Source organism: Rhineura floridana, chromosome 7 (assembly GCF_030035675.1).
Source record: "Rhineura floridana isolate rRhiFlo1 chromosome 7, rRhiFlo1.hap2, whole genome shotgun sequence".
NCBI classification, from domain to species: domain Eukaryota; kingdom Metazoa; phylum Chordata; class Lepidosauria; order Squamata; family Rhineuridae; genus Rhineura; species Rhineura floridana.
The window spans coordinates 147,659,951-147,687,764 of NC_084486.1; the positions used below are offsets into that span (position 1 = coordinate 147,659,951).

The 27,814-nt window shown below is 45.6% G+C and overlaps 1 protein-coding gene across 1 annotated transcript in view; it reads right to left on the minus strand.

Annotated features, from left to right (window-relative positions):
- DIS3L2 (DIS3 like 3'-5' exoribonuclease 2) overlaps positions 1 to 27,814 on the minus strand; it is a 322,655-nt gene that overhangs the window by 132,387 nt on the left and 162,454 nt on the right. Inside the window, 1 exon segment of the mRNA XM_061637537.1 lies at positions 13,203 to 13,282. Within this exon segment, the coding sequence (XP_061493521.1) occupies positions 13,203 to 13,282 (80 nt within the window).

Genomic DNA, 27,814 nt, shown 5'->3' on the forward strand with positions numbered 1-27,814 from the left:
TTTAATTCCAGCAGAACTATGAACCGTGATGCTTTGAAAGTAGCTTGAAGAGCATCAGCAGGAAAAAGTACATAGAATAAGGCTTATATTTAACTCTATCTCAAGAACCTAAGAAGAGCCTGGCTGCTGGATCAGACCAAAGGGCCATCTATCCCAGCATCCTGCTCTCACCGTAGCTAACCGGACGCCTATGGGGCCCCCACAAGCAGGAGATGTCCCTGGCCTTTGACACCTATGACACCCTCTTCCTGTGACTGTAATTTGTTTTAAACTGTTTTAACATTGAATTTTAAATGGCTGTAACCTGCCCTGGGACCTTATGGTGAAGGGCAGGTAAGAAATGGAGTAAATAATAATACTGATAATGAGTGCAACAGTGCTCTCTCCGTTTGTGTTCCCCAGCAACTGGTACTTGGAGGCATACTGCCTCCGACAGTGGAGGTAGAGCCATGGTGGCTAGTAGCCACTGATAGCCTTCTCTTCCTCCATGAATTTGTCCAATCCTCTTTTAAAGCCAAGCAAGTTGGTGGCCATCACTAATTCTTGAAGGAGTGAATTCCGTAGTTTAACTCTGCGCTGTGTGAAGGAGGACTTTATTTTCTCTGTCCTGAACCTTCCAACATTCAGCTTCATCGGATGACCCTGGGTCCTACTATTATGAGTATCCTGATGGGTTCCTCTCTTAGGAAAATGTCACCGCCTCTATTCTCGCAGAGAGTTTGGGGACAGCGTTCCAAGACTATGCCTTGATTTTTCCAGGCAAACTTTAACCTCTGTTGACAGGGAAGGGCTGTGGCTCAATGAAAGAGCAGCTGCTTTGCATACAGAGGGTCTCGCGTTCAATCCCTGGCAGTACATTCCAGGTAGGGCTGGGAATATCCCCCATATGAAACCAGGAAGAGCCACTGCAAGTCGGTTTAGACAATACTGAATTAGATAGGCCAATGATCTGACTTAGTATAAGGCAGCTTTATAGGTTCTCTATCATGACACACAACATGTGGTTTGGCACACAGCTGGAGAACATTTGACCACAGAATGGAGAAGCCAGTTTTCCACTGTAAGCCAATATCCTTTCACCTGTCAGTCTTTCCTCAAACTGTAAGCTTCCTATACTGCGTTTCCCAACCACTGGGTCCTCAGATGTTGCTGGACTGCAATTCTCGTCATTCCTGACCATTGGCCATGCTCACTGGGGCTGATGGGAGTTGTAGTCAGCAACATCTGGGGACCCAAAGTTTGGGAAAGTGTGTCCTAGACAATTACTATGGCTCTCACAGGCCATAGTTTCAGCCGTTTTCATTGTCAGTCCCTGATCTTGCCATCTTCTTTCTCTCCCTCATTTATCAACTGCAGATTGTGGAGTTCTCTCAGCAAGGATCACCCTGCAATTTTCTTCTGTACACCATCAAGTACAGGCACATGGTACAGTCCTTCCTAGACAGTCCCACTTCAGGCTGTCTAAGAGAGAACCAGATGAATGCTCCCAATATAATCAAATGGCATTGAACGCCAGCATCTCACACTCCCAGGGTGGGAGCACGAGACTGGGATGGCTTCTGGTCCCTTGGGTGAAAAACGAAGAAAGTAAGGTGGCATTGATTTTTAGAGTCTTTCCCCCCTTTTATTTCAGGGTGGGGGGAATAGGTGAAGTGTTATTGTCTGGAGAAAGAGTTTCTATACCCCCCAGGATGAGATCCTCCACCCACCCCCAGAGTTAAAGGCAAGGAGAAATGCTTGATATTAATTTTTACTTTTTTTGGAGGGGGTGCTTGTGTATTGTTGCTTGCTTTGTACGTAAGCATTTGTTCAGGTTTCACTGCGTCTCACGGTGCAGATACATGAATGGTTTGTGAGTGAATGCATCAATTGTGATTGCTGGGAGTGTGTTGATTAAGTTAATAGGTGTACCTGAGTGGAACTAAGTTGAACACTTTTTGAGCTGCAGTTAGATTAAGATGTGTTTATCATTGTATAAGTGGCTGGGAAATGGACTGGACTGTTTAACTGTATGATTTATTAGGTAAATGGTGGATTGGAATGAGAAAGTTTATTTTTCTTGTGCTTAGTTATCAGTTACATTATTTATTTTTATTTATTATTTGATGTATATCCCGCCCTTCCTTCCAGCAGGAGCCCATTACTTAAAATGTGGAAATGTTATTGCATTTTTTATGGTTGATTTTCATGTATAGTGTCTAATTGTGATGTTTAAGAGGATGTCCTATTTAGCTGTTAATTGTGGTATTCTATAATGTGGATTTTTTCCTGGTATTTCTTTTATTTTACACAATAATCATAAAGCCTTGACAATAGCCTTCTTAGTCCAATGCGAGTGATAGATAACAATATCATATCAACTGCATACAATAGAATTTCTTGTATTTGATTTTTTTTATGATGTTTTAATTTATGTTGTAAACCACTTAAGAGATTTGGGGGGGGGGAAGGAAGGATTTAAACCTAGCCTTTTCCATGATATGCCACCTTTGCAGGTACACGGTTTTGTTTGCTTTTTACATGGGGGGAGGGTTACCTTAAAAATGAGATTTTCCCCAGTCGTAGACTAATAAGGACTGCTTCAAACACTGTTTCTGTGCCTGGCAAAATTTACTCTGGTGTTGCAAGAATGGGGGGATGGGGATGAGCTCTGTACAAGCCCTGAACACGTTATTCAGCAACTCTGCTGGCTTTCAAGCTGTTGGGCAATGTTTCTTATCCCACTCTCAACTACATCTCTACAACTGTCTCTATATTTACATCCTCTTTTGAAATTAGAGATGTTATTTTATTGTGTATCATTGTACGTTTGTGATTTAGGCATCAAAGATGAAAACACGGCAGAAAAATGCTCACAGATAAACATGCAAACAAGTGGCCAGAAAATTACTGGTTTCCCCAACAAGGAAAACAGAAGATTCTCGGACAGCTGGATTCTATACCCAATACCACACCCTATATCAGGCTGCCAACCTGGTACCCTCCAGGTGTTTTAGACCACAACTCCCAGTTGTGCTGGCTGGAGCTGATGGGAGTTGTAGTCCAAAACAACTGGAGGGCACCAGATTGACAAAGGCTGTCCTAAACTCCCATGGAATTGAAGATCACATGCAGCCTTGGCTAAGGTTACTTCACTGGATAGTGTTAAAATTAAGTCCTTACCACTGCCTGTGACCCATACACTTTTTATGGACAGGCATAACTCTTCTGAAAGCACTCAAGCTCTCCACAAGTCATCATGCATGGAGTAAGGTCCAATGACATCCTCAAGCTACCTATATTTATTGATCACTTCTATAGCTGCTGAAGGCATTCACCAAGATACCCAGAGTTTTGGCAGACACAGGCTCCTGAACTCAGATGGCATTTTGAAGGTTGATGGCACAGTCGCTCTTCACACCAAAAAAAGTGTCATTCCTTTGTTCAGGACTTATTTGGCTTTCTTAGAGCCAGTGTGGTGTAGTGGTTAAGGTGTTGGAGTACGGCCTGGGAGACCAGGGTTCGAATTCCCACACAGCCATGAAGCACACTGGGTGACCCTGGGCCAGTCACTGCCTCTCAGCCTCAGAGGGAGGCAATGGTAAACCCCCTCTGAACACCAATTGCCATGAAAACCCTATTCACAAGGTTGCCATAAGTCGGGATCGACTTGAAGGCAGTCCATTTCATTTTCAAAGGCTTCCTTGTGTGGCCTAGGGGCATTCTGGTTTTCTGGAAGTGCCAAGCAGCTGAGTGTGGACTGGCAGCTTTATTTACCAGATAGCGGTGAAACTGAATGTCATATGAGGCAGATTCAGCCAAGGGGCATGTAACAAGGCAGGCCCATTCCCTCAGCTCAGTGTTTCCCTCTCAAGCTGAACTCGATTGTTTCCAACACATACCGGCTCCTTCTGACATGGAACACTGAAGAAAAACATAGCAAGAATGAAACACCCCAACAGAACCCAATGTTTTTGGAGTTTCAGGATCTCCCAGGGTGAGCCTCCAAAACAAAGGAGTCAAAAATGCAGTTCACTGTCTCAAAGACAGAGCCAGTCCAAGATATTTTGCTGCTTGAGGCAAAGGACAAAATGGCGCCTCTCCATTCCACAGACAGAAACAGATCAAAGTGACAGCTGAGTCTCACTTCTTCAACAGAGATGACGCAATGGTATCCTCCACCACACAGCTCCATCCTCCAACACCTCACCACGGCCCTTCTGAATCCAGTGCCTGAGGCAGCTGCCTCTATCTGCCTAACGGCTGGGCCAGCCCTGCTCAAAAGATCCACTGCTGTAGTGGATGGGAAAGCAAATGTTTCTTTTCTAACCACCACCACCCTGCCGCCAACTTGAGTTATGGGGAAATCATGCTTGAGGGAGGCTCCAAGAACTCCATCTCCTTGCTCCAGTGCCTATATCCGTTAAGGGGAATGTTAGTTGAGCAGTTAATGTGCTTAACAACACATTCACGAGGCCTCATGGAGAATGTGCACATAATCCATCCATCAGAGATGCTTCACACTCTTGGGATTGTATTTCAATTAACTTTTACTTAGAGCAGACCCACTGAAACAAACAGACCTAATTTAGTCATGATGGTTAATTTCAATGGGTCTACTCTAAGTAAAAGTTAGTTGAATACAACCCTTTCTGTCCCAGCCCTCTTTTCCCTGCTGCATAAACCTTCCTGAGCTGGTTAAAACTTCCTTCCCTTGCGAGTCGGATGATAATTGACCCCATGCTACTATTAAGCTTTTCCCCCCTAATCTTAATAGCAGCATGGGGGGGAGGGGGAGGAGAATTTCCATCAGAATCATGGGAGGGAGAGGGAAGGTTTAAAAGTTGCCTCTCCCTGTCATTTCCCTTGTGCTGCTCAGCTAACTGTGGCCGAAGAGTAGTATATAGAATCATAGAATCATAAAATAGTAGAATTGGAAGGGGCCTATAAGGCCATCAAGTCCAACCCCCTGCTCAATGCAGGAATCCAAAGTATTATTATTATTATTATTATTATTATTATTAGATTTATATCCCGCCCTTCCTCCCAGCAGGAGCCCAATCAAAGCATTCCCAATAGATGGCTGTCCAGCTGCCTCTTGAATGCCTCCAGTAAAGGGGGCTGGACTGCAGAAAAAAGTTAATCTTTATCTGGAGCCCTACCCCTTCTTCCTGTTGCTCGGCTGATCAATGGGAGGGTACATTCGTGGCCATGAAATTAGTAGGCAGTGGGCCAGGAGCAGCCTGGGGGCGCAAGGACTGCACACTTCTGAATGATAGGAAAAAAGGCATATTTCTTGGAGACTATGCGTACTGACCGAAGAATGTGCATATTCCCCAAGGCTTGTAGAAGAGATTGTACAAAATGCAGTCGAGATATACACATTCCCCAAGGCTTGTTGGTGATTATGCATAATGGCCGGAAAATGTACAAAATTCATCAGAAAAATATTTCCTAGGGCTTGCTGAAGGTTATGAAAAATGACCTGAGAAAGTACAAAATTCAGTCAATATATGCATATTTCCCAAAGCCGGTTGGAGATTATGCAGACTGACTGGGGAAAGTGTACAATTCCCTCTTCATGGGTAGATTATGTGCACATTTTCAATGAGGCCTGGGGAATGGGCACAAAGGCTGCTTGTTTTATAGACCTTAACCGCTTAATTTACATTCCCTTTCACATATACACCCCCCTCCCCAAAAGGGGCACTGGATTCCTAAGACTAATTACACATACACAATCTTTGGGGCACATGCAGAGTTCCAACTGAACTAAGCTTCTTGGTAATAGATCTGTTTGCAGGTACTAGGAAAGGCCTCTCTACAAGACCTGGAGGACCACTCCCAGTCAAAGCAGTCTTATACCAGATCAGTTTTTTCTGCTCCTAACATGCCAAGATACATGTGGGCAAGCTGCTTTGGGAGTTTTGCTGTGGAGCAGGACATAATTTAGTTGCATTTTAAAAAAAAGTTTGCACACTGGTAAGGTTTGCAAGGATGTGCAAGCATCTGCACAACTCCACCTCAAAAAGCATAGTGTAAAACAAGACATAACATAGACTATTACATCGCCTCCCGCTTTGGCCTAGATACAATGACGACTCCTGGGTCTGACAGAAAATCACTTCTGCATGTTCAGATAGGGCAGTGTTACAAATGTCCTTGCATATACCCTGAATGAATGAAGTCCCTGGGTCAACATTGCTCCTGAACCACTGGAATGGTTTTTGGGGAGGTGTAAGAAACTAGATCTAATGTGTGTGTGGGAGGGGGGAGTGGCAATCAGCCACACACAATTAAGTGCTTTCTCCTCATACATGGAGATCTGTAGATCCCAGCTGACGGTCAATAGCAGACCAAATGGAAACTCATCAAATAACAGAAATGAAAGTGGAGCTTTGGAGCGTGCTTTTGAGAGATGCACTTTCAAAGTTTTCCATGAGGCACTGGAAGCTTTAGAAGCAGGAGCTATATTGCGAGGAGGAAACTCCAACTCCACACCTTACGAAATTAAAAGCCTGATAGAGTTATTATGTGTTTTGTATGCAGCAGCTAATAAATTATGCATCCAGACTCCTAAATCCCATTATGAAGCAGCTTTAAAAGATACTCTGCCCATTGCAAAACAAGAGGTTTACAGTTGCTTCTACTCTATGAGCCAGCACTTTAAGCCTGAAAATCATTTATATGTGAGATCAGCCTGGCCTTTGAAGCCTCTGTGAAGAGTGATTTCCAAACACACTAGCCAGCTCAAAAATGAGTGCCAAGTGGATATAGGTAGAGCATATGGCTGAGGAACAGAGAGCATATCAGGTAATGTGCCGGGAGCACAGAAGTGAGGCACATGGACTTTTCCTGGAGACGGATGCAGAACATACAGTACTGCGATTAGCCAGGCTGGTGGATTTTTAGCCAGATTGCTGCTCTGTAAAGTACGTCAGCAGATTATGAAGCAATCACTGATGTTGTACAAAGTTATGATCCTCAGGACTCATGGGTTACTCAGAAATGCCTCCAAATGCTTCCAGGTAGTCAGGTATGAAAATGTAAGCAGCGCTTCCCAGAGAGGGGTTGAGCAAACAGCATCCTAGCAGGAACAGATTAAACCAGGCCAAAAAAAGAACGCAGGTGTGCCTTTTATGTTCACCGCCCAGAGAGCTATCGCTAGTCGGGCGGTATATAAATTTAATAAATAAATAAATAAATAAATAAAGAAGCACAGGAATGTAAGTTCATGGACATAACTTTAGTCAGAACATGGCAGTACTAACTAGCTTCTCCTTTCTGAGACAGAAATCACTCAGGTAATGAGCCCCTCACCTCTCCCCTTTTATTGTCAATATATGACGTTCCTAGGAAAAAGAGCTTGTATTCATCACATGCTTGGCTATTAACAGCAGAGCTCCTTCTTCCAAATCCAGCAGGTCCCAAGCCCTGCCCTATGTTCAAATTGGCTGAAAAAAATCACACCCCAAGTGTTGACTGTCCCATGTAAAAGCATCCCCGCTTTCAAAGGTTTCTAATAATCAAAAGTGTCTTTGGGATATGTGCACACTAAAATTAATTTTCTGAATGGCCTGAAAATACCTTAGCCATTTTGGGGCACATTTTGGGTCCCTGATTTTGAGGGAGGGGGAAACACAAATACCACACTTTGAGATTTTTCTTGTCATTGGGTCATTTTGGGATATGCATGTGACCATAGGAAGTTGCCATCTGCTAAGTCAGGCCATGGATCCATCCATTCAGCGCTGTCCCTACTGACTGGCAGCTGATCTCCTGCAATGTGAGAGTGGGTCACATCCAATGAAGTCATCCTGTTAATGCAAGGACCTCTGCCTGTGCAACCGAACTTCCACTTCTCTCCCTGAATGCCCCCCAAAACCTGATCTGAGGAATTCTCCCAACCCTTTGGAGCAGTTGTGGAGGGGATGTGGGGAGAGGAAGTCCTGTTGTGCAGACAGATGTCCCTACACTAACAGGATGACTTCATTGGACACAAGCCTCTTTGAGCCAGAGATGCCAGGAGCCTTCTGTACACAACATGTGAGTGATATCTCTGAGCTACAGTCCCTCTCCAGGGCCTAGATTCAAGGACTGTAGCTCATCAACAAGACCATAATAGTTTTGATAGCCACATCAGATCTTTTGTGGTGTAATGGTTAGGGTGCTGGACTATGACCTGAGAGACCAGGGTTTGAATCCGCACTCCACCATGAAGCTTACTGGGTGACCTTGGGCCAATTAATTCCTCTCAGCCTAACCTAGCTCACAGTTGCTGTGAGGACAAAATGGGGAGGGGAGTACCATAAACACCACCTTGAGCTCCTTGTTGGAAAGGTGGAATATAAATATAAGAAATAAGAAATAAATAATAAATATATTTGGCAGCGAATGAGCGAGTTAGTAAGTGAAGTCTCCAAACATCTTTTCATATATGCAATATTTGTCTGCCTCTTCCTGAGCCCTGGAGCCAACGATAAGATATAAACACATGGCTTCCTGTTCATTCTTCCAAGACCCCTTCAGAGCAGGAGTGGGGAACCTTTGCCCTTCCAGATGTTGCTGAGCTAAAACTCCCATCAGCCCAAGCAAGCATAGCCAATGGTCAGGGATGATGGGAGTTATAGTTCAGCAACATCTGGTGGTCCAAAAGTTGGCTTCAGAGGCTAATCCAAGTTCTCTGGATGGAGCACAGATTGCTCTTTTTGCTCCTGTCCCACTCCAGCCCAGATTTCTCCTGCTCTGTGCCTGCCTCCCCTCAACTCATCAACTGCCTCAATCGACCTTGCCCTCAGCATGGCCTAAGACCTCTTACCCAACACAAAGATTAGATTAAAATAATCTCCCAAAAGGCAGGCAATTAAAACAGTCATAGCCAAGAGGCAATGGCGCTTCTGTTAAAATCAGATCTCTCTCTCTCTCTCTCTCTCTCTCTCTCTCTCTCTCTCTCACACACACACACACACACACAGAATGACATCTTGCTAATGGATGCAACTTACAGTGAGAGACCTTTCTGAACTTGGCTAATGCTACAAGCCTCCACTCAACACCAGGCTCTCAGCCAAAGAGATGAAGGAAGGAAGGACAATTTCTGGCAAATTACACCACAAGCTGTTTTATTACTATTTCATGCTCCATTCAAGGGGGCTAATTCTACCAGGAAATTAATACTCATTGAATTTACAGAGATAGGAAGTGGCACTCAACAGCCTTCACAAATTAGAATCATACTGGGTGTAGAGGATGTTAACCCTGTTCCTGGAAGGAAGGCCTTGAGGTCAGGAGGGCATAAACAAGCCCTCTTTGACATATCCATATTGAACATCACTAAGTTCACAAATGTTGCATGCTCCTTGGCCTTTGGAGATGGCCCAGAGGGCCAGATGTGAAACAGGTACTTAGCTCAAATAATAATTCAAGATAAGAGGCTGGCAAGAAGGCCTCCTTGAAACTGTCTCCAATTCTAAGAACCTTCCTAGTTATTTATGCTCTGATGGTACCAATCTGGTGCTTGGGTTTTACAGTCTGTGGAGAAGAGGACACATTAATGCCCCCTTTAGAAGGGGAAAGCCAGTCTGAATCTCCAAAATATACATGGGGTGGGAGGAGACAGCCTCTTTCCTAGTGACAAAATACAGACCACAACAAGGCAGGCTCTGAAAAACATAAGAACTCTGAGGGATCAGACAAAGGTCTATCTAGTCCAGCACATTCCTAAAATGGCCAACCAGATGCCTTTGGAAGCCCATAAGCAGTGCTTGAGAACATAGAAGACATTTTGGCAAGTAAGCGGTATATAAATTACTAAATAATAATAGCCACTTCCAATTGCCGGTGCTTCCCAGCAACGCTGCCGAACCTAGAGTTTCCACACAACCATCACTTATCCTCCATGGATTTCTCTAATTCCCTTTTGACGCTCATCTCATCTAGAGGCCATTAACACATCCAGTAGCAGTAAATTCCAATAGCTAATCTTTTCTCTTTGAATGTTTAGTACTACCAGAGACAGAGATACAAAGAAGAAAAGCGAAGCACATGATCACGAACAAGCCCTAAATGGTTCAGGTCTGGGGTATGCAAAGGATCACCTGTTCCCACATGATACTAAGTAACCACTCAGAAGCCTGAGGCAGGCTGATACACAGGGCAGAGGCTTCTTAGTCATGGTGCCCAAACCCTGGAAATCCCTCCGTCGATTACCTGCCCGCCCCCTTCCCTGCCGACGGATGAAGGCAGAATTGTTTTGACAGACTGTTGACATGTGATGATTTGCTCCCCTGATTGGATTTGCCATTACTGAAGCTGGCTCCTTTCTTGCTCTTTATTTTACACTGCCCAGCTTTATTAGGATATTGTGCGTGTGTTAATTGCCATTGTTATTTTATCATTGCTTTATGCTTTTTTGGAGATGTTTCTGTACATGCGTGCATGCATATGTACATAACTGCAACAACAACAAAACCTCCCAAACTCAAAATCATATGTTTGTACTCATATTCCCAGAGCTCTGCTAGACAATGAACTTCCACTTCCACACACTTTTTTAAAAAAAGTCTAAGGTAGCCTTCCCCCAACCTGGCGCCTTCCACATATTTTTTAATTATAATTCCCATCATTACCTAACATTTGGCTCCGCTGGCTGGGACGCATGAGACCTGTAGTCCAAAATGTCTGGAGGGCATGAGGATGCGGAATGCTGATCTAAGGTCTCATATTCAAGCCCTGGAGTCTCCAATTTTCAGGGATGGAAAGGGAAACTCAGGACTACTGTTGGCAACCAGGATTGATACCAGTCCTGGGACTACATGGTGCATTGGCCTCTCACAACTCTACAGCTTCCTAAGACATCCTTTCGAATGAATGAACGAGTTGCTGTCAAGCAACAGCATGGGGAGGTGCCTCCCTCAACTGAATTAGCCTTGCAACCTGTGATTTTGACAAACTGGATGCAATAAGCAGAAATACATGGGCAACCAGACTTTTAAATGAAGAATCTCAGAAATATTCAGCAGTAGCAGCTACACGATACAGCAAGCGTTATCCAGGAGCAGGCAAATGGCCCCCTGTCATACGAGATCAGTTCCTAAATACGTAGTTGCAGGAGCCTGCTTCCAATCTCCGTAATGTGCTGCCACCGTTCCTTTTCCAGTGACAAAACACAGGCCAGTCTCCAGAGGCAGTTGCCACTGAAAGGCCATCTTTTGACACCGAATTAACCATCAGCAACCACCTCAGGAATTCAGACGTCACTTGTGGTGCTTTTGTGGGTTCCTCCCCACTCCATATTCAGTTTCATTCACATCATGGCTACATCCTGTTATCCAACATCAGTGCTGAAAGAGGTGCACAGGCCGCCAAGATGCTACCAGGTCAAATTTGCTATTGGCGTATTAAAGCCCTGAACAACTTAGGACCAAGTTTCTCCTAGGAACACCTTACCTTGTATTTCCCTGCATGTCAATCCTCAGGAGAGACACCCTTAGTCATGCTGTATGCTCCTGAGGTTCACCTTATGTACCATCTACTACGAGCAGGGCCTTTACAGTGGCAGCACCTGCTCTTTGGAATGCATTCCCAATGAATATCAGGCAGGGGCCTACAGTACTGGCATTCAGGCGCCTGCGTAACACTCATCTGTTCCCCCAGACCTTCCTTAAGGGATGATCCAGCTATGTTCATGTATTAATCCGATCTACTGATTTGTGATGTATTTATCAATGTCATTTTATTGTCAAATTGCATGCTCTTCACCACTGTTCATTTTTTTTTATCTTAATGTTGGCAGTATAGAAACTTTTGCAAATAAATCTATCAGTTACGATTTATATATTATTTTGCAATGGGTTCATAGAGTGCTGTCTGTTTTGTCTAGCTTGCCAAAATCGTAAGACTCAGAGATGCCTTTATCTGGCATCTGCGCCATCCCACCCAGGACACATGAGGCTTCCATCCCTCCCCCCATCTCTCTGCCACTTTCAACATTTCCATGCATCCCGGAAGCTCAGATCCTTGTCAAGTTGTTTGGGTTTCCTTTTTTTCCTTTTATTTTACAAACTTCAATTATTTTTAGAGTTCCCTTGAGCATAGAGAAACCAAGGCCTTATTTTTTGGGGGAGGGGTGGCCCCATTAGACATTCAGCCACCCAAGTTTGCTATCAGGGGGAATGATAATAAAAAGTGGGATGAAGTGATGCACTTCCTATCTTACGCACAGTTTTATTGCTGTGCCCAGAGATCTATCACCGGGAGGGACTGGAAGGCCTGAGGCTGAGCATCTGAGGGCTCATCCAGGCAGCTCCACTGCCTCAGCTCTTCCAGTAACATTCCAGTTCAAAGAACGCTCTCATTTCTGTAGCCATGTGTCATCTTGACTAACAATAAAGGCCAGCTACCGTTCATTAAGGTTTCGTAACAATGCAGAGGTGGTCAGACAAATATGATGGCTTCCCATTTTAGTTTATTACCGCAATAGTCACTGTTCACCTCATTTCAAACAGTTCTCATTGCTGGAAAGTAACTCAGCCCAAGTGGAAAAGGAGAGGGGAGCTTTTCCAGTCGCTTCACAGTGATTCTAGCAGTGCCTGCTTGAAGTTCAGCTCCAGTTCAGGGGAGCATGTGAATTAGCACAGGAAGCTACCTCAGACAAAGCCAGGCCACTGGTCTGCCTAGGACAATGTGGCCTATACCAGCCTCCCACTGCCTGGTGCACTCCAGATGTTTTGGACTACAGTTCCCACCACCGAGTTGATGACTGGGACTGTCATCCTAAACATCCTGGAGGGCACTAGGTTGGGGAAGGCTGATCTACACTGACTGGCCAGGGTTTCAGGCAGGAGTCTTTTCCAGTCCTCCCCAGAGATGCAGGCAAAAGGGTCCCAGGTACAATTACTGGCAAAGCGTGTGCTGTACCGACTAAGCGAAGGCCCTCCTGAGGAGGGATGTTAATGAGATGGGAGAAAGCGAACATACACACAAACACAAGGCCTCATTAAGATGAATCAGCTCAGTGGTCAGCCTAACTCAGGACTGTCCCCTCTGACCACCAGCACCCCTCAAAAGGTCTGTAGGCAGAGATCCCTTTACCTGGAGATGCCAGGGACTGGACACAATTAGCATTCATCAGCTTAGAGCCCTGGTACAAGCTCTTAATTTCCTTGATGCTTTAAGAGCCGCTATAAATGAACATGCACACAGACACTGAAGGGGCATCTTACCATCTGGAAGCAGTTTGCAAGACAAAGCGTCGTCAAGGTCCCTGGCAGTTGACGGATCAATGGTGAAGATGCATTCTTGCCTATCAAAAAAAAGGGGGAAGGAACAAAAAAAAGAGAGAGAGAGAGAGAACTTAGCTACTAAATATGCAGCAAAAACAAAAGCGAGCAATGGTGATGACCACCAGGGAAGATTGGTCAGAGGATGAGCTACAAAATTTAACTTCCCAGGTGGACGTTCTGACATACACAACATTCCGGAATGTAAGGTCTCGCTGAAAAGATAAATTCCTCAAGGACGGGCCTACCAGGGGCTACATGGAGCGTCCATGTGAACAGTTAGTTTGCCGAAGAATGCCAGCCGCTGGGAGAGCAGGAAAGGGCTATTCCCTTCTTCCCTTGACTGGCGGCTTCCTGAAGGCATCTTGTTGACCTTGGCGGGAAAGAGGAGGCTGGACGAGTTCGGCCTTTGGCCTGGCAGGGCTCATGTTATACATCAGCCTTCCCCAACCTAGTACCCTCCAGATGTGTTGGACTACAACTCCCACTAGCCCCAGCAAGCACTGGAGGGCATCATGCTGGGGAGAGGCTGCTCTAGAGAATTGACGCAATGGCACCGTTAGCCCCCATAGCATAGCAGCCTATGCAATGGTGGAGACATAAAGCTGTCGGTCCATGGGCTCACATGCTCCTTTTCCTCCCCTCTGTGGAGCTCATTTGCCCCTCCTTTACCTTGTCAGACTTAACCAAGGTTCAGTGTTAAATCTGCACTGAGGATAAATGTACTTAATGCTAATGAGATCTTCTCAACCAGAGGCAGCATACCCATCTCAAATTCTGGCTACGATAAGAGCCCTCTGCCATGTGCCATGAATCTACTAGTGATCTGGACATGGAGTCGGAGGGTTGCAGGGGGACCGGATGGAGAGCCAGCTCAGCTTCAGGGCTCAGAGCTAAGTGATGAACACAGGCAGACCACTGTGTCTGAGGTTGTTGGACAGGAGCCCCAGAGGAAACCCCAGACTATCCAGACCTACCAGGCCACAGCTTGGACCCTCATGAACACTTTCCCCTGAGCCTGAAGAACGAGATGCCTCCCACCACACATCACCGGTCTGGCGGCACAGGGAGCGCACCAGGAAGGAAGCTATGGAATGGAGGAAGGGTGCCCATCTTCAGGCCAGACGGCTGGCCCTTCAAGGCTCTGAAGTTGTCTACAACGGTGGAGCCTGGAGGAGGCCACAGTCTGCTTTCAGCCTTTGTTGAGCAAGTTGCTCACTTGAAGCAATCCATGCTCTGGCAACCTTCGACATCCCGTGCTGCACCTTACTGTTGTCTCCGTGGGATCCCAGGGCTGTGGAATCGGTACACCAAACCTTCGACTCCGACTCCTCTATTTTTCTACTGTCCAACTCCACCCAAAATTGCTTCTTGTCAATCAACATTTATTTGGAAGTCGGAGTCGGTACATTTCTACCGACTCTGACTCCACCCAAAATTGCTCCCGACTCCGACTCCACTACTCCAACACTGACTCCACAGCCCTGTGGGATCCAGAATCAGACCAAACACAACACCCTAGGTAGCATCAACTGTATTCAGAGCTGACATAGATACACAACAAAACTACAGATAAAGCCAAAGGGGACGGAGGGACACATTTGTGCCAGAGAGGGCAGGGAGTGTGCAAGGCTCTACTCCCCATCCCTTAAATATGACTAAGAGTTCGGCAGCATTAGTTCTCCACTGAGTCGTCACTTGGGGGAGGGAAAACGAAGGTGATGGATTCCCCCTGAAATCTGAGACTGGCATGTAGAGTTTGAAATAATCTGAATCATCTCACCAATCTGCCTTTTAAAATGAATACTTGCATCTACGAATCTGAACAAATGTTTTTCCAGATCTAACCATCATCTGCCTGAATGATTACAGACCTGTGCAATTCTTTTGGCTGTAAACAAGGCACTGTTTCAAGGCCTGCATTCAGAATTCAGCATCTATGGACTGCAAACAGCACTGGGGCACCAAGTTCATATATTTGAAAACCAGCTCCTGAAAAGACATTGGCTTTCTCCAAACAAGCCCTGGGCCTTGCTAAAGAACAGTAGGATTCAATTACAATTTCTACGCTGTCTTTCCAAACATATCAACACAACATCAGCAAGCAAGAAAACACAAAAACAGAAACCAAAGATGTTTCATACTCACATCATTTCTATTAAAAATGCATGCCCATGCAAGGAGGGATCTCATAAGGATCAACATAGCCGTTTCCCCCTCTCCATACCCCCCCTCAAGTGCACACAGGCAGCCAGCCCACCAGAGAACGGGAGGCTTTTGTGCATGCTGCACATATCATCTCCCAACCCCTCAGCCTCTACTCAGCTGAGTTATAAAACCCTTTCTTCGAAGGAAGGTATCAGCCTGTCTGATTAAAAAAGGATTACAGATAGTCTGCCACTAAATATGAGCTCCTGGAAAGCAAACTATTTTCAAGCTACCCCATTTGCAGGCTCCCCAGGGGCACGAATGTTGGACTAAGTGGGCCTTTTGGTCTGATCCAGCAAGGAAATTCTTAAGTTCCTGTGCTTTTCTTCACATTTCCTGCCTCCCAATTGAAAGACAGCGTATCATAGGGGCTAAGAAATTGGCCTGTGAGCCAGGAAATCGCCAGTTCAAATTTTGCCTCCTCCGTTACTTACTTATAGACTGCTTAATCTAAGTAAATAAATAATAAATAAAATCCAAGCAGTTTGCATAAAATATAACATACAAATACAAAAATGCAAAGGCGACAGCAATAAAATCAACAGACTTTAAAAACAAGAAGATGTAAAAATTATCATATAATAGAATATAACATCAGCAGAGCTTCAGAACAAGAATACAGGGTAAAATTGCATACCATGAACTCACCAGGAGGCCTAAGGCAGCTAACTCTCTTCTGCAGTATGGGGTAATACAGCTGGCCTACCTTATAGGGCTGGATGACGTGACAGCGTGTAAAGATGTGTAAAGCACTTTAAACGCTCAAAAGCAGTGCATAAACACTAGCATACCTATAATGCATACATTCATTTATATATTTTATCTCAGTGAAGGTGGGGGGGGGAGGGTTGCTTTTTTAAAAAAAGTTTTATGCTTCCTCTTAATGTTGTATTGTTATTTTCGTTAGCTTTGCAGAACCTGCCTTGGGTTGTTGTTGTTGTTGTTGTTATGTGCCTTCAAGTCGATTACGACTTATGGAGACCCTATGAATCAGCACCTCCAATAGCATCTGTCATGAACCACCCTGTTCAGATCTTGTAAGTTCAAGTCTGTGGCTTCCTTTATGGAATCAATCCATCTCTTGTTTGGCCTTCCTCTTTTTCTACTCCCTTCTGTTTTCCCCAGCATTATGGTCTTTTCTAGTGAATCATGTCTTCTCATTATGTGTCCAAAGTATGATAACCTTAGTTTCAACATTTTAGCTTCTAGTGATAGTTCTGGTTTAATTTGGCCTCCATCTAAGACATATGGTAAGTGGAGTGAAAGAGGAGGGGGGAGTACATGAGCAGTAGAATGCTAGATGATTGGCTGAGCGTTTGAATGGCTGGGAGTATAAATGGAAGAATGACATTTGAATCTGGGTGGATGTTGGGAGTGTGGAGAAAGAGGTGTTTGAGGGGGGAGGTCAGGAGTGTGGAGAAAGAGGGAGTTGGAGTTCTGATTAATAATAAGTCAAGTACAAAACAGGAATAGATGAAACCATACGCTTGTGAAACATTCTAAAACTAATCTTGCTATTTCTGATATTTAATAAATACTTATTTGGTTTACCAAAGGCCTGATCCTTGGCTGGGGGATATACATGCAAAAAAAGGGGTGTGTGGACCCAGAATGCCAAAGGAGGGAGTTGAAATGTGTTTATTGTATAAATTTCATGAAGATGTCTTGTAGTATAAAATGCCCAACGCGTTTCAGCCCATCAAGGGCTTTCATCAGGGGATTATGGTTGCTAAAAACTCTATATGCGCCAAAGGTATGAAATTTCAATACTGCAGCAATCAAATAAATTCTTTAAAGATGAAAGCCCTTGATGGGATGAAACGCATTGGGCATTTTATACTACAAGCCATCTTCATGGAATTTATACAATAAACACATTTCAACTCCCTCCTTTGGCATTCTGGGTCCACACACCCCTTTTTTTGCACGTTATTGTATGCCTTCCACTTTTTTTCTATTTGGGGGATATACATACCAGAAGGGAGGGCAAGGTAATTACCAAGGCTGAACAGAAACAGTATCTAATGGTGGCAGCGGTGAAGGGAGGAATAATAACAATTCAAGTATCCAGAGCAACCCAGAGTTGTATGCGTTATCTATAAAGATACAAGGGGGTTGGGAACAGCATAAGCATGCAGTCACAAAAGTAACCAGCTAGAGAGAGACTCAGACAAAGTCTCTGGGAGTATTGGTTATAGGATGTGACTGGTGGTGCTGCCTAGCAGGGGGATCTAGTGAGATCTGTGCTAGAGCGGAGTGAGAAACCATATAAAGGACGGTCCGGACTGGTGGTGTCCCTGGTGGTGCCTAGTGAAAGGCAGTAGCCACAAGCAGGTGGGAACCTGACAGGGAGAGCCAGGGAAGGACGTCACATGTGGGCGTCGCGCGAGCAAAGAGGAGGTAGGAAGGGGCGGCTGGGGTTAAATAGGCCCCTTAAACCCTGCCCCTTCACGCTGCACGTCATGCACGCGTAATAGACGCGATGCGCGACTCTGGAGGCAGCAGCTTCACCTCCAGCTGCAATTAGGCCTCACCCATCAGCTACGCGGTGAGTGAGGCCTCATTTGCAGTCGAGGGGCGAAATAAAACACAGAGACGTCAGCTTGGGTTGAACAAGAGCCACTTTATTAAATTACATTAAACATAAACCCAATTTAAAGTGACCTGCAGAAGGAGAACCTAGGTGCGGGAACTGTCTCTAAGCAAGTATCTTGCCACACAGCTCTCGGGCGACCAGCCCCTGCCGGAGGAAGGGCAAGCCCATGTGCTTACCTTTACCCAGGCCACACCTTGTAGGTGAGTAGGGGGGCCTTCCTACGTCATCCCCACCCGGGGCCGGATAACCCTTGGGTAGATGAGATAAGTTGGCTCCAGAGGCAGCCAATATCCTGCCCTCAAGCCGGAAAGCTCTGACAGACAGGCCTCCGAAACCGCCAATCACCTCCAAAGGTACCTAAGGGGGCCACCTAGCTGTCCTTACCTATTTCCCTTCCCGCACCTTCCCGCCACAAAAAGGGGGACAAACCTCTATTTCGTCCCCCTTTACCCCACTGCCGAGAAGAACCTCTCGCAGACACCTCTGCAGGTCTTTCAGGAAGAAGTCGTTACCTGCGTCAGACAGGTGAACGCCATCGGCCCTGAATAGTTCAACCTGTGAATGCTGAATATGGGGATGTGGAATGGCTAAATCCCCGTGCCCAAGAAGAGCCAACCGACGCCCACCCCGCCCTCCCTCTTTCATGATGTGCCTAGGGGTCGCTTCGGGGCCAAGTAGGAATTTTTATCCTGCCCACCCTAGTTGGCGAGCAGGTTTTTTGTCTGCTCCACACTATGGGAGCGGGAGGGGAGCGGGTTAGGGGGCGTTGCGATCAATAGGTGGTTTTGGCTAATTTGGCTAATTTGCATTGGAGGTTAATGCCCTACCGGGCAGATTATTTTAGCACTAGTGCGGGAAGGTGCGGGAAGGGAAATAGGTAAGGACAGCTAGGTGGCCCCCTTAGGCACCTTTGGAGGTGATTGGCGGTTTCGGAGGCCTGTCTGTCAGAGCTTTCCGGCTTGAGGGCAGGATATGGGCTGCCTCTGGAGCCAACTTATCTCATCTACCCAAGGGTTATCCGGCCCCGGGTGGGGATGACGGAGGAAGGCCCCCCTACTCACCTACTAGGTCCCCCGGTCCCCTATCTGCCAAAAATGCTTGTAAAGCCCGCACTGGGCAGAGGGTAGGCACTGTGGATGGGGCCAACCTGACTTGCCGTCCCTTACCCTTCTGGTCCGTCTTAGACCTTCTCAGATTTATGCAAGCACAACCCCCTTCTATGGTAATAGCTGCCAAATGAAGGGCACGACGAGATAAGTCTCGCTTGGAGCCAGCTACCACTTCTCCAATTCAAAAGGCACCAGAAAACAGTGTGAGGGCCACTGCCTGAAAGAGTGAGGCTTCATAGCTGGAGGAGCAAAGTGTGTCCCACTGGCCACTCAAGGCTATTAAAATGTCGACTGAAATAGGTCGACGGGAATCAGGCGTGGCAGGATGTTCCCTAGCCCACCCTGCCAACATGCGGAGGACCCTAAAGTCCCCTGCAGAATCCTGAAAACCACCTGCCTTTGCTAAGAATGACAGCGAGGGAGGGTGACACCAACCCCAGCTCCTGGGTTATCACGGCCTGTTTCAGAGCAGGAAGCCACTCCGGGAACTTCCACTGGGGGGGCTACCAGGCCAAAGCGAACAAAAGCAAAGGCTCACGTGGCTCAAATGTGGGGCAGCGGCAAGGGGCTAACAGTAATATCCTTGCTTTGAGTTTAGCGAGGCTTGACGCTCTTGAGACCCGCCCTGACTCTACCCAGATGGTGAGTGATGGGCCAGTGGCTCCCCCTGTGCCAATAGCGGCAATAGGGACTGGAGGAGAGGTGGCGACACCCCAGACTGGAGTGACATCAACAGCTGTGGTGGACTGCCCCGTTGCTGGTTTGGCTGCGCCGCTGGTGGGAACAGGTGAGTCTGCCAGGTCTGCTCTGGCCACTGGGTCGCCAGGCTGGGGGTGGACTTTTCAAGGCGCATGGGTTACCAGTCCAGGGAAGTCCTTTCCCAGCAGGGTCCCTATCTCCAGCATCATATAAGCCAATCAGCATGAAAGGGGAGTGTGTTAGCCACTGAGAAGAGTCTTATAACTTGCTTCCTTGACCTTTCCTGCTGATTGGAGCTGATCAGTGATAGCGAGTGAGTCAGCTGTTCTAAAGCCTCCAGGCGCGTCAAGATGGCAGCCCATGGCGGCGCCGTCTCCTCATCCGAGGAGCCAGGTGCCGGGGGAGGGCGTTTTTGTGGCTAACTATTGTCAATGCCAGGAACATGCCGTGCCCGAAAAAGCATATTGAAACGCAGGCACTGGAGAACAAAAGCCCGGACAAGGCTCGTAATCCTGGCGTTCCTAGATGTAAGGGAGTTGATAACATGGACCGTGGCCATGTTATCACACCAAAAATGGACCGTAGAGTTCCTCAGCCTCTCGGCCCATAAATAAACAGCCACCACTATAGGGAAGAATTCCAGAAAGGTTACACTCTGTCCCTGGCAATTACCGCCATAACTAAAACAGATTGAAGATTGTAGGCCATGAAGGCCAGCCGGGAGTTGGAGGCCATGAAGGCCAGCTGGGAATTCGAGTATGGGATTGTGAAACCAACAGGGAAACAAAAACAAAAGCGAGCAATGGTGATGACCACCAGGGAAGATTGGTCAGAGGATGAGCTACAGAATTTAACTTCCCAGGTGGACGTTCTGACATACACAACATTCCGGAATGTAAGGTCTCGCTGAAAAGATAAATTCCTCAAGGACGGGCCTACCAGGGGCTACATGGAGCGTCCATGTGAACAGTTAGTTTGCCGAAGAATGCCAGCCGCTGGGAGAGCAGGAAAGGGCTATTCCCTTCTTCCCTTGACTGGCGGCTTCCTGAAGGCATCTTGTTGACCTTGGCGGGAAAGAGGAGGCTGGACGAGTTTGGCCTTTGGCCTGGCAGGGCTCATGTTATACATCAGCCTTCCCCAACCTAGTACCCTCCAGATGTGTTGGACTACAACTCCCACTAGCCCCAGCAAGCACTGGAGGGCATCATGCTGGGGAGAGGCTGCTCTAGAGAATTGACGCAATGGCACCGTTAGCCCCCATAGCATAGCAGCCTATGCAATGGTGGAGACATAAAGCTGTCGGTCCATGGGCTCACATGCTCCTTTTCCTCCCCTCTGTGGAGCTCATTCCTTTATGGAATCAATCCATCTCTTGTTTGGCCTTCCTCTTTTTCTACTCCCTTCTGTTTTTCCCAGCATTATGGTCTTTTCTAGTGAATCATGTCTTCTCATTATGTGTCCAAAGTATGATAACCTTAGTTTCAACATTTTACCTTCAAGTGATAGTTCTGGTTTAATTTGATCTAACACCCAATTATTTGTCTTTTTCGCAGTCCTCACAAAAACCCTATGAACAGAGCCTTGGGTTAGGTGATTATATACATAGTGAAATAATTCCTCTTTCATGTGCATGGAGCCCAGCTATCCAGTGACAAACCAACTACAGCTATAACCTGCTTTCATAGATACATATTCCTTCAATTAAAAGCCCATTAATGAATGGAATTTCAAAAGCAATGGCATTCCAAGATACACTGCTTACATAACGTCTCAAGTTACAGTCTTCTGCAGAATCACGTCCAAACAGAGAGGAAACACCCCACTCATGGCACCCTGGGTGCCCTTTCCAGGCTGAGATAGAGACCAGGTGATACTGCTGTGAACCCCAAAACGCCAACACTTGGACACTCTTGAGCTCAGCCGGGCAGATAACACGCAGCACTAGGGCAACAGGAAGCTTAAAACAACTGCTCTCTTGTGCTGACAGGTCTTAAGAGAAAGGATTAAGGGCTCCTCAAGAAACCAGAGGCCGCTGGGGTTCCGTTTCAATGGAACAGGTTGCTTATTCCAGCTGTTTGGTGCTGCAACTGCAAAGGCCTACCACCCATCGTGATCTGAAGCTCCAGGCAGTTTAAAAATTAACAGACTGGCAGCAGCAAAGAGCCTGTCTTGGAGACGAACAGAACATAAATATGCCAGTGCCAGAACTCTAAAAGCACATTGAGGGAAATGTAGCAGTGAGCAGAGGCGCCCTGCTTTGAGATGCTCAGCCAATTAAATCTATTAGCGAGGTCAACAGTGGGGCCCTGGTTCACGAGAGTCCATGCCTGCAGGGCGTGTTGTATGGATTCCCAGCTTCGGCCCACTGAACTCCCAAGCACATCGGGGGCCGTGTATCTGTGCAAGCAGAGAGATGGGGATCCAACAGATCTGCCGGCTGAGTTGCAGGGCTGTTTTTATGACAGCTTATTTCAAACATTTCCAGATCTGGCCTTTATGGGCTTGTTTATAATTGTAGCCTGCTACATCCTGCAGCCTTAAGGTGGGTAAACACACACACACACACACAAAACAACCAACCTCACTCCTCCACTGTTTTAGAATGTTTTTAACTGTAATTGTGTTTCTAACTGCTTTTATTAGGCTTTTCTTTTACTCGTTACATTGTTTTGTTTATGTTTGCTGCCCTGGGTTCCTTCGGGAGGAAGGGCGGGATAATAATTTTAAAAATACTTCCGGGAAGGGTGACTTAGCCTGTGCCTGCTTTTGAGACGGGCTCCTGCCTCAAAAGAAGCTTATTCAGATATATCAGTCAGTTTTTTCTTTTTTTTTTTGACTGATTAAACTTCTCCCGGGTAGGGAGAAACGAAGAGATTAACCTCAAAGCCTATTTTTGTTGGGACGACCAGATCTCATTAATTTATGGGACGAGGTCCAGCCGACGAAGGTGGGACGGATTTTTAACAGCAAGCTCTATCTGTTAAAGCGAACGTTCATCTTATCTTCTAAGAGAGAACGCACTAACAGGCAAGCACCCTTCTTTCTATATTTTTCTTTTACTTGACTTAAATTGTTGCTGTTTAAAAGAGATTTGCCAGATTGATCAGTTTTTGACATCTCACTGGGGAGCCATAACTTCTCTCTGCTACGCACTAATTAATAGCTTATCTCTGTTTTTGTTGCAAAAAGCTGTCCTGGATTTGCATTCTAAAGATATACACAGAAGAGGGATTTCTATTCCAGATTTTTATTTTGAAAAATATTATACTGTTTTGAGACTACTCTCTTTTTGGTCTATTTTATTTTGACGAATCTGTTTCTTGACGATTGCCATTAATTGTTTCGATCCTGGGAACTGCATTTTGTTTACTTAACTATTGGAGAGATAAGGCTGTCTGCTCTGTTTATACTGTGATGTCACCAAGTTTGGAGTATTAACCCAATTGTTGCTGAAATAAGAAGTGGTTTTCCTATATTTTTCTTTTAAAATGGCAATTAAGAAAGTGGCTGAAAATCTGGAAATAACTATGTTTCAGAAAATAATGGATGAGATTGAGATAATGAAAATTGAATTGAGTAAAATGAAGCAGGAGATTAAAGATATAAGGGTCCCTGTGAGAGAGGTGACCCTGGAAGGGGTCCCTGTGAGAGAGGAGACCCCGGAGATTGGAACAGGGGTCCCTGTGAGAGAGGTGACCCTGGAGACTGGAATAGGGGTCCCTGTGAGAGAGGAGATCCCGGAGATTGGAACCAACGTGGAACAGGAACAAGATTTGGAGTCTATGGACTTTAGAAATAAAATCTATTGTTTGGAACTCAATGTTATCTCTGAAGAAATGAATGAAGATTCTAGAGATAAAGTTATCAATGGCATGGATAATCTTCTGGACTGGAATGATGTGATGGAGCCCAATATAGAGAAAATCTATGGAATTAACTGCAGCCATGTGACAATGGAAAAACTTTTAAGAGATGACCCAGTGTATTTTGAAAAAAAGAACAGAGATATGATTTTACAGCAGTATTTCAGCAACCTATTCAGAATGGATGGCAAGAAAATATTTGGGATAGAGGTAATCCCCATCAGACTCTTACTATATGACTATGGCTTTGACAGCAAGATTATTATGGAATACTGATAATGGAAGATTGGATATTGAAATTACTGGACTTAACAAGACTACTGAAGATGGAAGATGGAAAATGGAACTAATAGAGATAATAGAACAATGGCTACTGAAATTATTGAACCTAACAGATTCTGATGTGATGGATTAATTGAAATGTTTATTTTGACTATGGTTATGACAATAAGATTATCATAATTAGTAATGAGATGGATTAATCGATATGCTTATCTGGAAAAAAAAATTGATAGATATATTTCTTAAAGAATTGAAACCTCTCTTTGACTTTTTGTGGAAAGAATAAAGTAATGTTTATGAGATTTGATGATTAAGTAAGATAACTACTGGAGGAAAGTGATTTTATAATATGACTTAAGAGACAGGATTGTTATATATTATAGACTTATAACTGATTTGATCTTTGACAAATGGGAAGTCAATATTTTACTCTTTATTTTTTATTTTTGTTTTTTTTTTTCTTTTTTTCTTTTTGTTTAACTATTTTTGATTTTGTTTTTTGTCTTTGAATGTTTTATGATTTTGTCTTGTATGTTTTATGAAAATCTGAATAAAAATTATTGAAAAAAAAAAATAATAATTTTAAAAATAAATAATAATAAAATACCTTTTTAGTCTCTTCAGCTCCCCACCTTGGCTTTACCAGTTTGGCTAGTAATTGCTCTAGTTGGCCAGTCCACAAAACTCCTACTGGTCACCCACCCCTCCAAACTGATTTGCAAAAAGCATGCCTGATAGCCCACGCAGCACTGATGATACGGTAATCAATACAGAAGAGACAGACACTCTCCACCGAGCCTCCTTTTGACTGGATTTGGCAGCTATGCCACAACAGCAATGCTGGGTCAGACCAAGGAATCCACCTAGGCATGTCTCCTGTCCTCTGACAGTGCCCATATAAGTGCCCCGTGGAAGGATGCTGGCAGGGTACGATGGCTATGTGCACCCCCTGTGTGTTCCCAGCTTCTGGCAGTCACAGGTACGCGGTCTTTGAAAAGCATCACTAGTCTTCAAGTGGTGAGTCAGGACCGACTACCGGGTCACAATAGCAGCACTACCACCATACATGGGGAAAGAAATTATGAAATGGGTTCCTAAGGCATGTATAGAAAAGACCATAATGCTGGGAAAAACAGAAGGGAGTAGAAAAAGAGGAAGGCCAAACAAAGGATGGATTGATTCCATAAAGGAAGCCACAGACCTGAACTTAGGATCTGAACAGGGTGGCTCACGACAGATGCTCCTGGAGGTTGCAGATTCATAGGGTCGCCATAGGTCGAAATTGACTTGAAGGCACATAACAACAATAAAGGCATGTTTGGGTTAAAGCCAGGTCCCAGGTCTGGATGCTACCAGCGCAGAGCCTTTTGCACCTGAACGCCACATTCCCTCCTGGGCCACCACCCAGGGGCTGTGTGCCAGTGGTGGCCAAGGTCAGAGGCAAAAGTGGTGGAGGACAGAATAAACGCTTATCTCTGTACAGTGAGCTACACTCCAGCAACACAAGTCAGAGGTTTCCACACCCAGACCTCTCCATGCAGGCAAGCAAGCAAAAGGCATGGTCACCATTCCACAACACATCCAGGCCAGCAAAAACACTCAAGAGGAACGTAGGGTAGGGTAGGGTCAGTGAGGGATGCGGAGAGAGGGGTTGTGGCCTGGGAGAGTCCCAAGGGCCAGGCAGAAAGGCCTGGAGGGCCGCATTTGGCCCCCAGGTCTGAGATTCCCTATCCCTGGTCTATGCTTTATACGCTGATTGGCAGTGGCTCTCCAGGACTTCAGACAGGAGTCCTTTCCAGCCCTACCTGGAGATGCTCCCAGGGATTGGATCTGGGACTGCCTGCATGCAAAGCACGTGTCCTGCCACTGAGCTGCAGCCCTTTCTTGGCTAGGAGCAGCCAAGAGACCTGTTCTCCATGAACTCATGTAAGCCTTCTTGAAGACATTTCCAGCGCCCCAAGATCCCTCTCTCCGCCTTTTCCTTGAGTTTAAAAGCAAGAAATTGCTCAACTTGAATGAGACCCACTAATTTGTGGTTTGGCACACCTCAGTTAGGGAACAGGACAGTGGCCAGGCTTATCATAACCCCCCCCCATACTTATCAGTTCCCTGCACATTTCAACACATCCTGTTCTAGGAGTACAGGTTTTGCTGTTCCTGGAGTTATCATCAGTTTGTGGCATGGACGGTCTCCAGGGAATAAGCTATTTTATCGGATCTGCGCCTTCCACCTGCAGAGGAGAACCCTCCGTCCCTAGGAGCTGTCCTCCTTTTCCTCCCTGAGCGTCTGCTGCTGCAAGCACCTGCATCTATTCCTCTGCCTCTGATTTTGTCAGCCAACAAGCCTCCAACACAAGCACTGCTAATCCCCAGTGCTATCAGCACCATTCCTCAAGAACGACAGAAAAATAGTTGGCAAAGCAGTGCTGCAATGCAGGGACCGTCGCCCGGTTGCCTGGGGTTTCCAGTTACAAACAGTGCTAAGAACGTCCTCCATGTCTAGAACAGCACAAAAGCAAGGCATCCTGCTGCACGCCGGTTTGGCTGAAGCCAAGAAAGCCATGGTCCCTCCTGAAGGCCCGGCTTGTCATTTTGAGGAAGATGCAGAGACACCCAATGCCCTACCTCTGAGCCCACAAAAAATGTCAGCTGGATTTTGATCCTCCATTCTCCGTCTTTTTTCCAAATATGCAAAACACGATGACTTAAAAGATGTCTTTTTTACTAAGTAGTACAATACAAAAGCATAACAGTTTGAGTCTGGGGCTAAAAGAGAGGAACCTGGGAACTACAGACCCGTCAGCCTGACATCAGTCCCTGTGAAAATTCTGGAGCAGATTATAAAGCAGTCAATCTGTAAGCACCTTGAAAACAATGCAGTGATTACTAGAAGCCAACATGGATTTGTCAAAAACAAATCCTGTCAGACTAATCCTCATTTATACTGTGGACATAATATATCTTAGACTTCAGCAAAGTTTTTGACAAAGTGCCCCATGATATTCTGATTAGCAAGCTAGCTAAATGTGGGCTGGATGGAACAACTATCAGATGGACCCACAGTTGGCTCCAGAATCGTACTCAAAGAGTACTTATCAGTGGTTCCTTCTCAAATTGGGGGGAGGTAGCGAGTGAGGTACCGCAGGGCTTGGTCCTGGGTCCACTGCTCTTCAACATTTTCATTAATGACTTGGATGAGGAGGTGCAGGGAATGCTTAACAAGTCTGCAGATGACACAAAGTTGGGAGGGATAGCTAATACCTTGGAAGACATTAACAAAATTCAGAGTGATTTTGATAGGCTGGAGCACTGGGCTGAAAACAGAATGAAATCTACAGGGCTCCTGCTGGGAGGAAGGGCGGGATATAATTAATCAAATAATAAATAAATTAAATAAATAAATAAAAATAAGTGCAAAATTCTACACTTAGGAAGAAGAAACCAAATGTGCAGTTATAATATGAGGAATACTTGTCTCAGCAATCCTATATGCGAGAAGGATCTTGTGATTGTTGTTGAACATAAGCTGAATATGAGCCAACAGTGTGATGTGGCTGCAAAAAATGAAAATGCTATTTTAGGCTACATTAACAGAAGTATAGTTCCCAAATCACATGAAGTATTGATTCCCCTCTATTCAGCATTGGTTAGGCCTCATCTTGAGAACTGCGTCCAAGTTCTGGACACCACACATTAAGAAGGATGCAGACAAACTGGAACAGGTTCAGAGGAGGGCAGTGAGGATGATCAGGGGACTGGAAACAAAGCCGTATGAGAAGAGACTGAAAGAACTGGGCA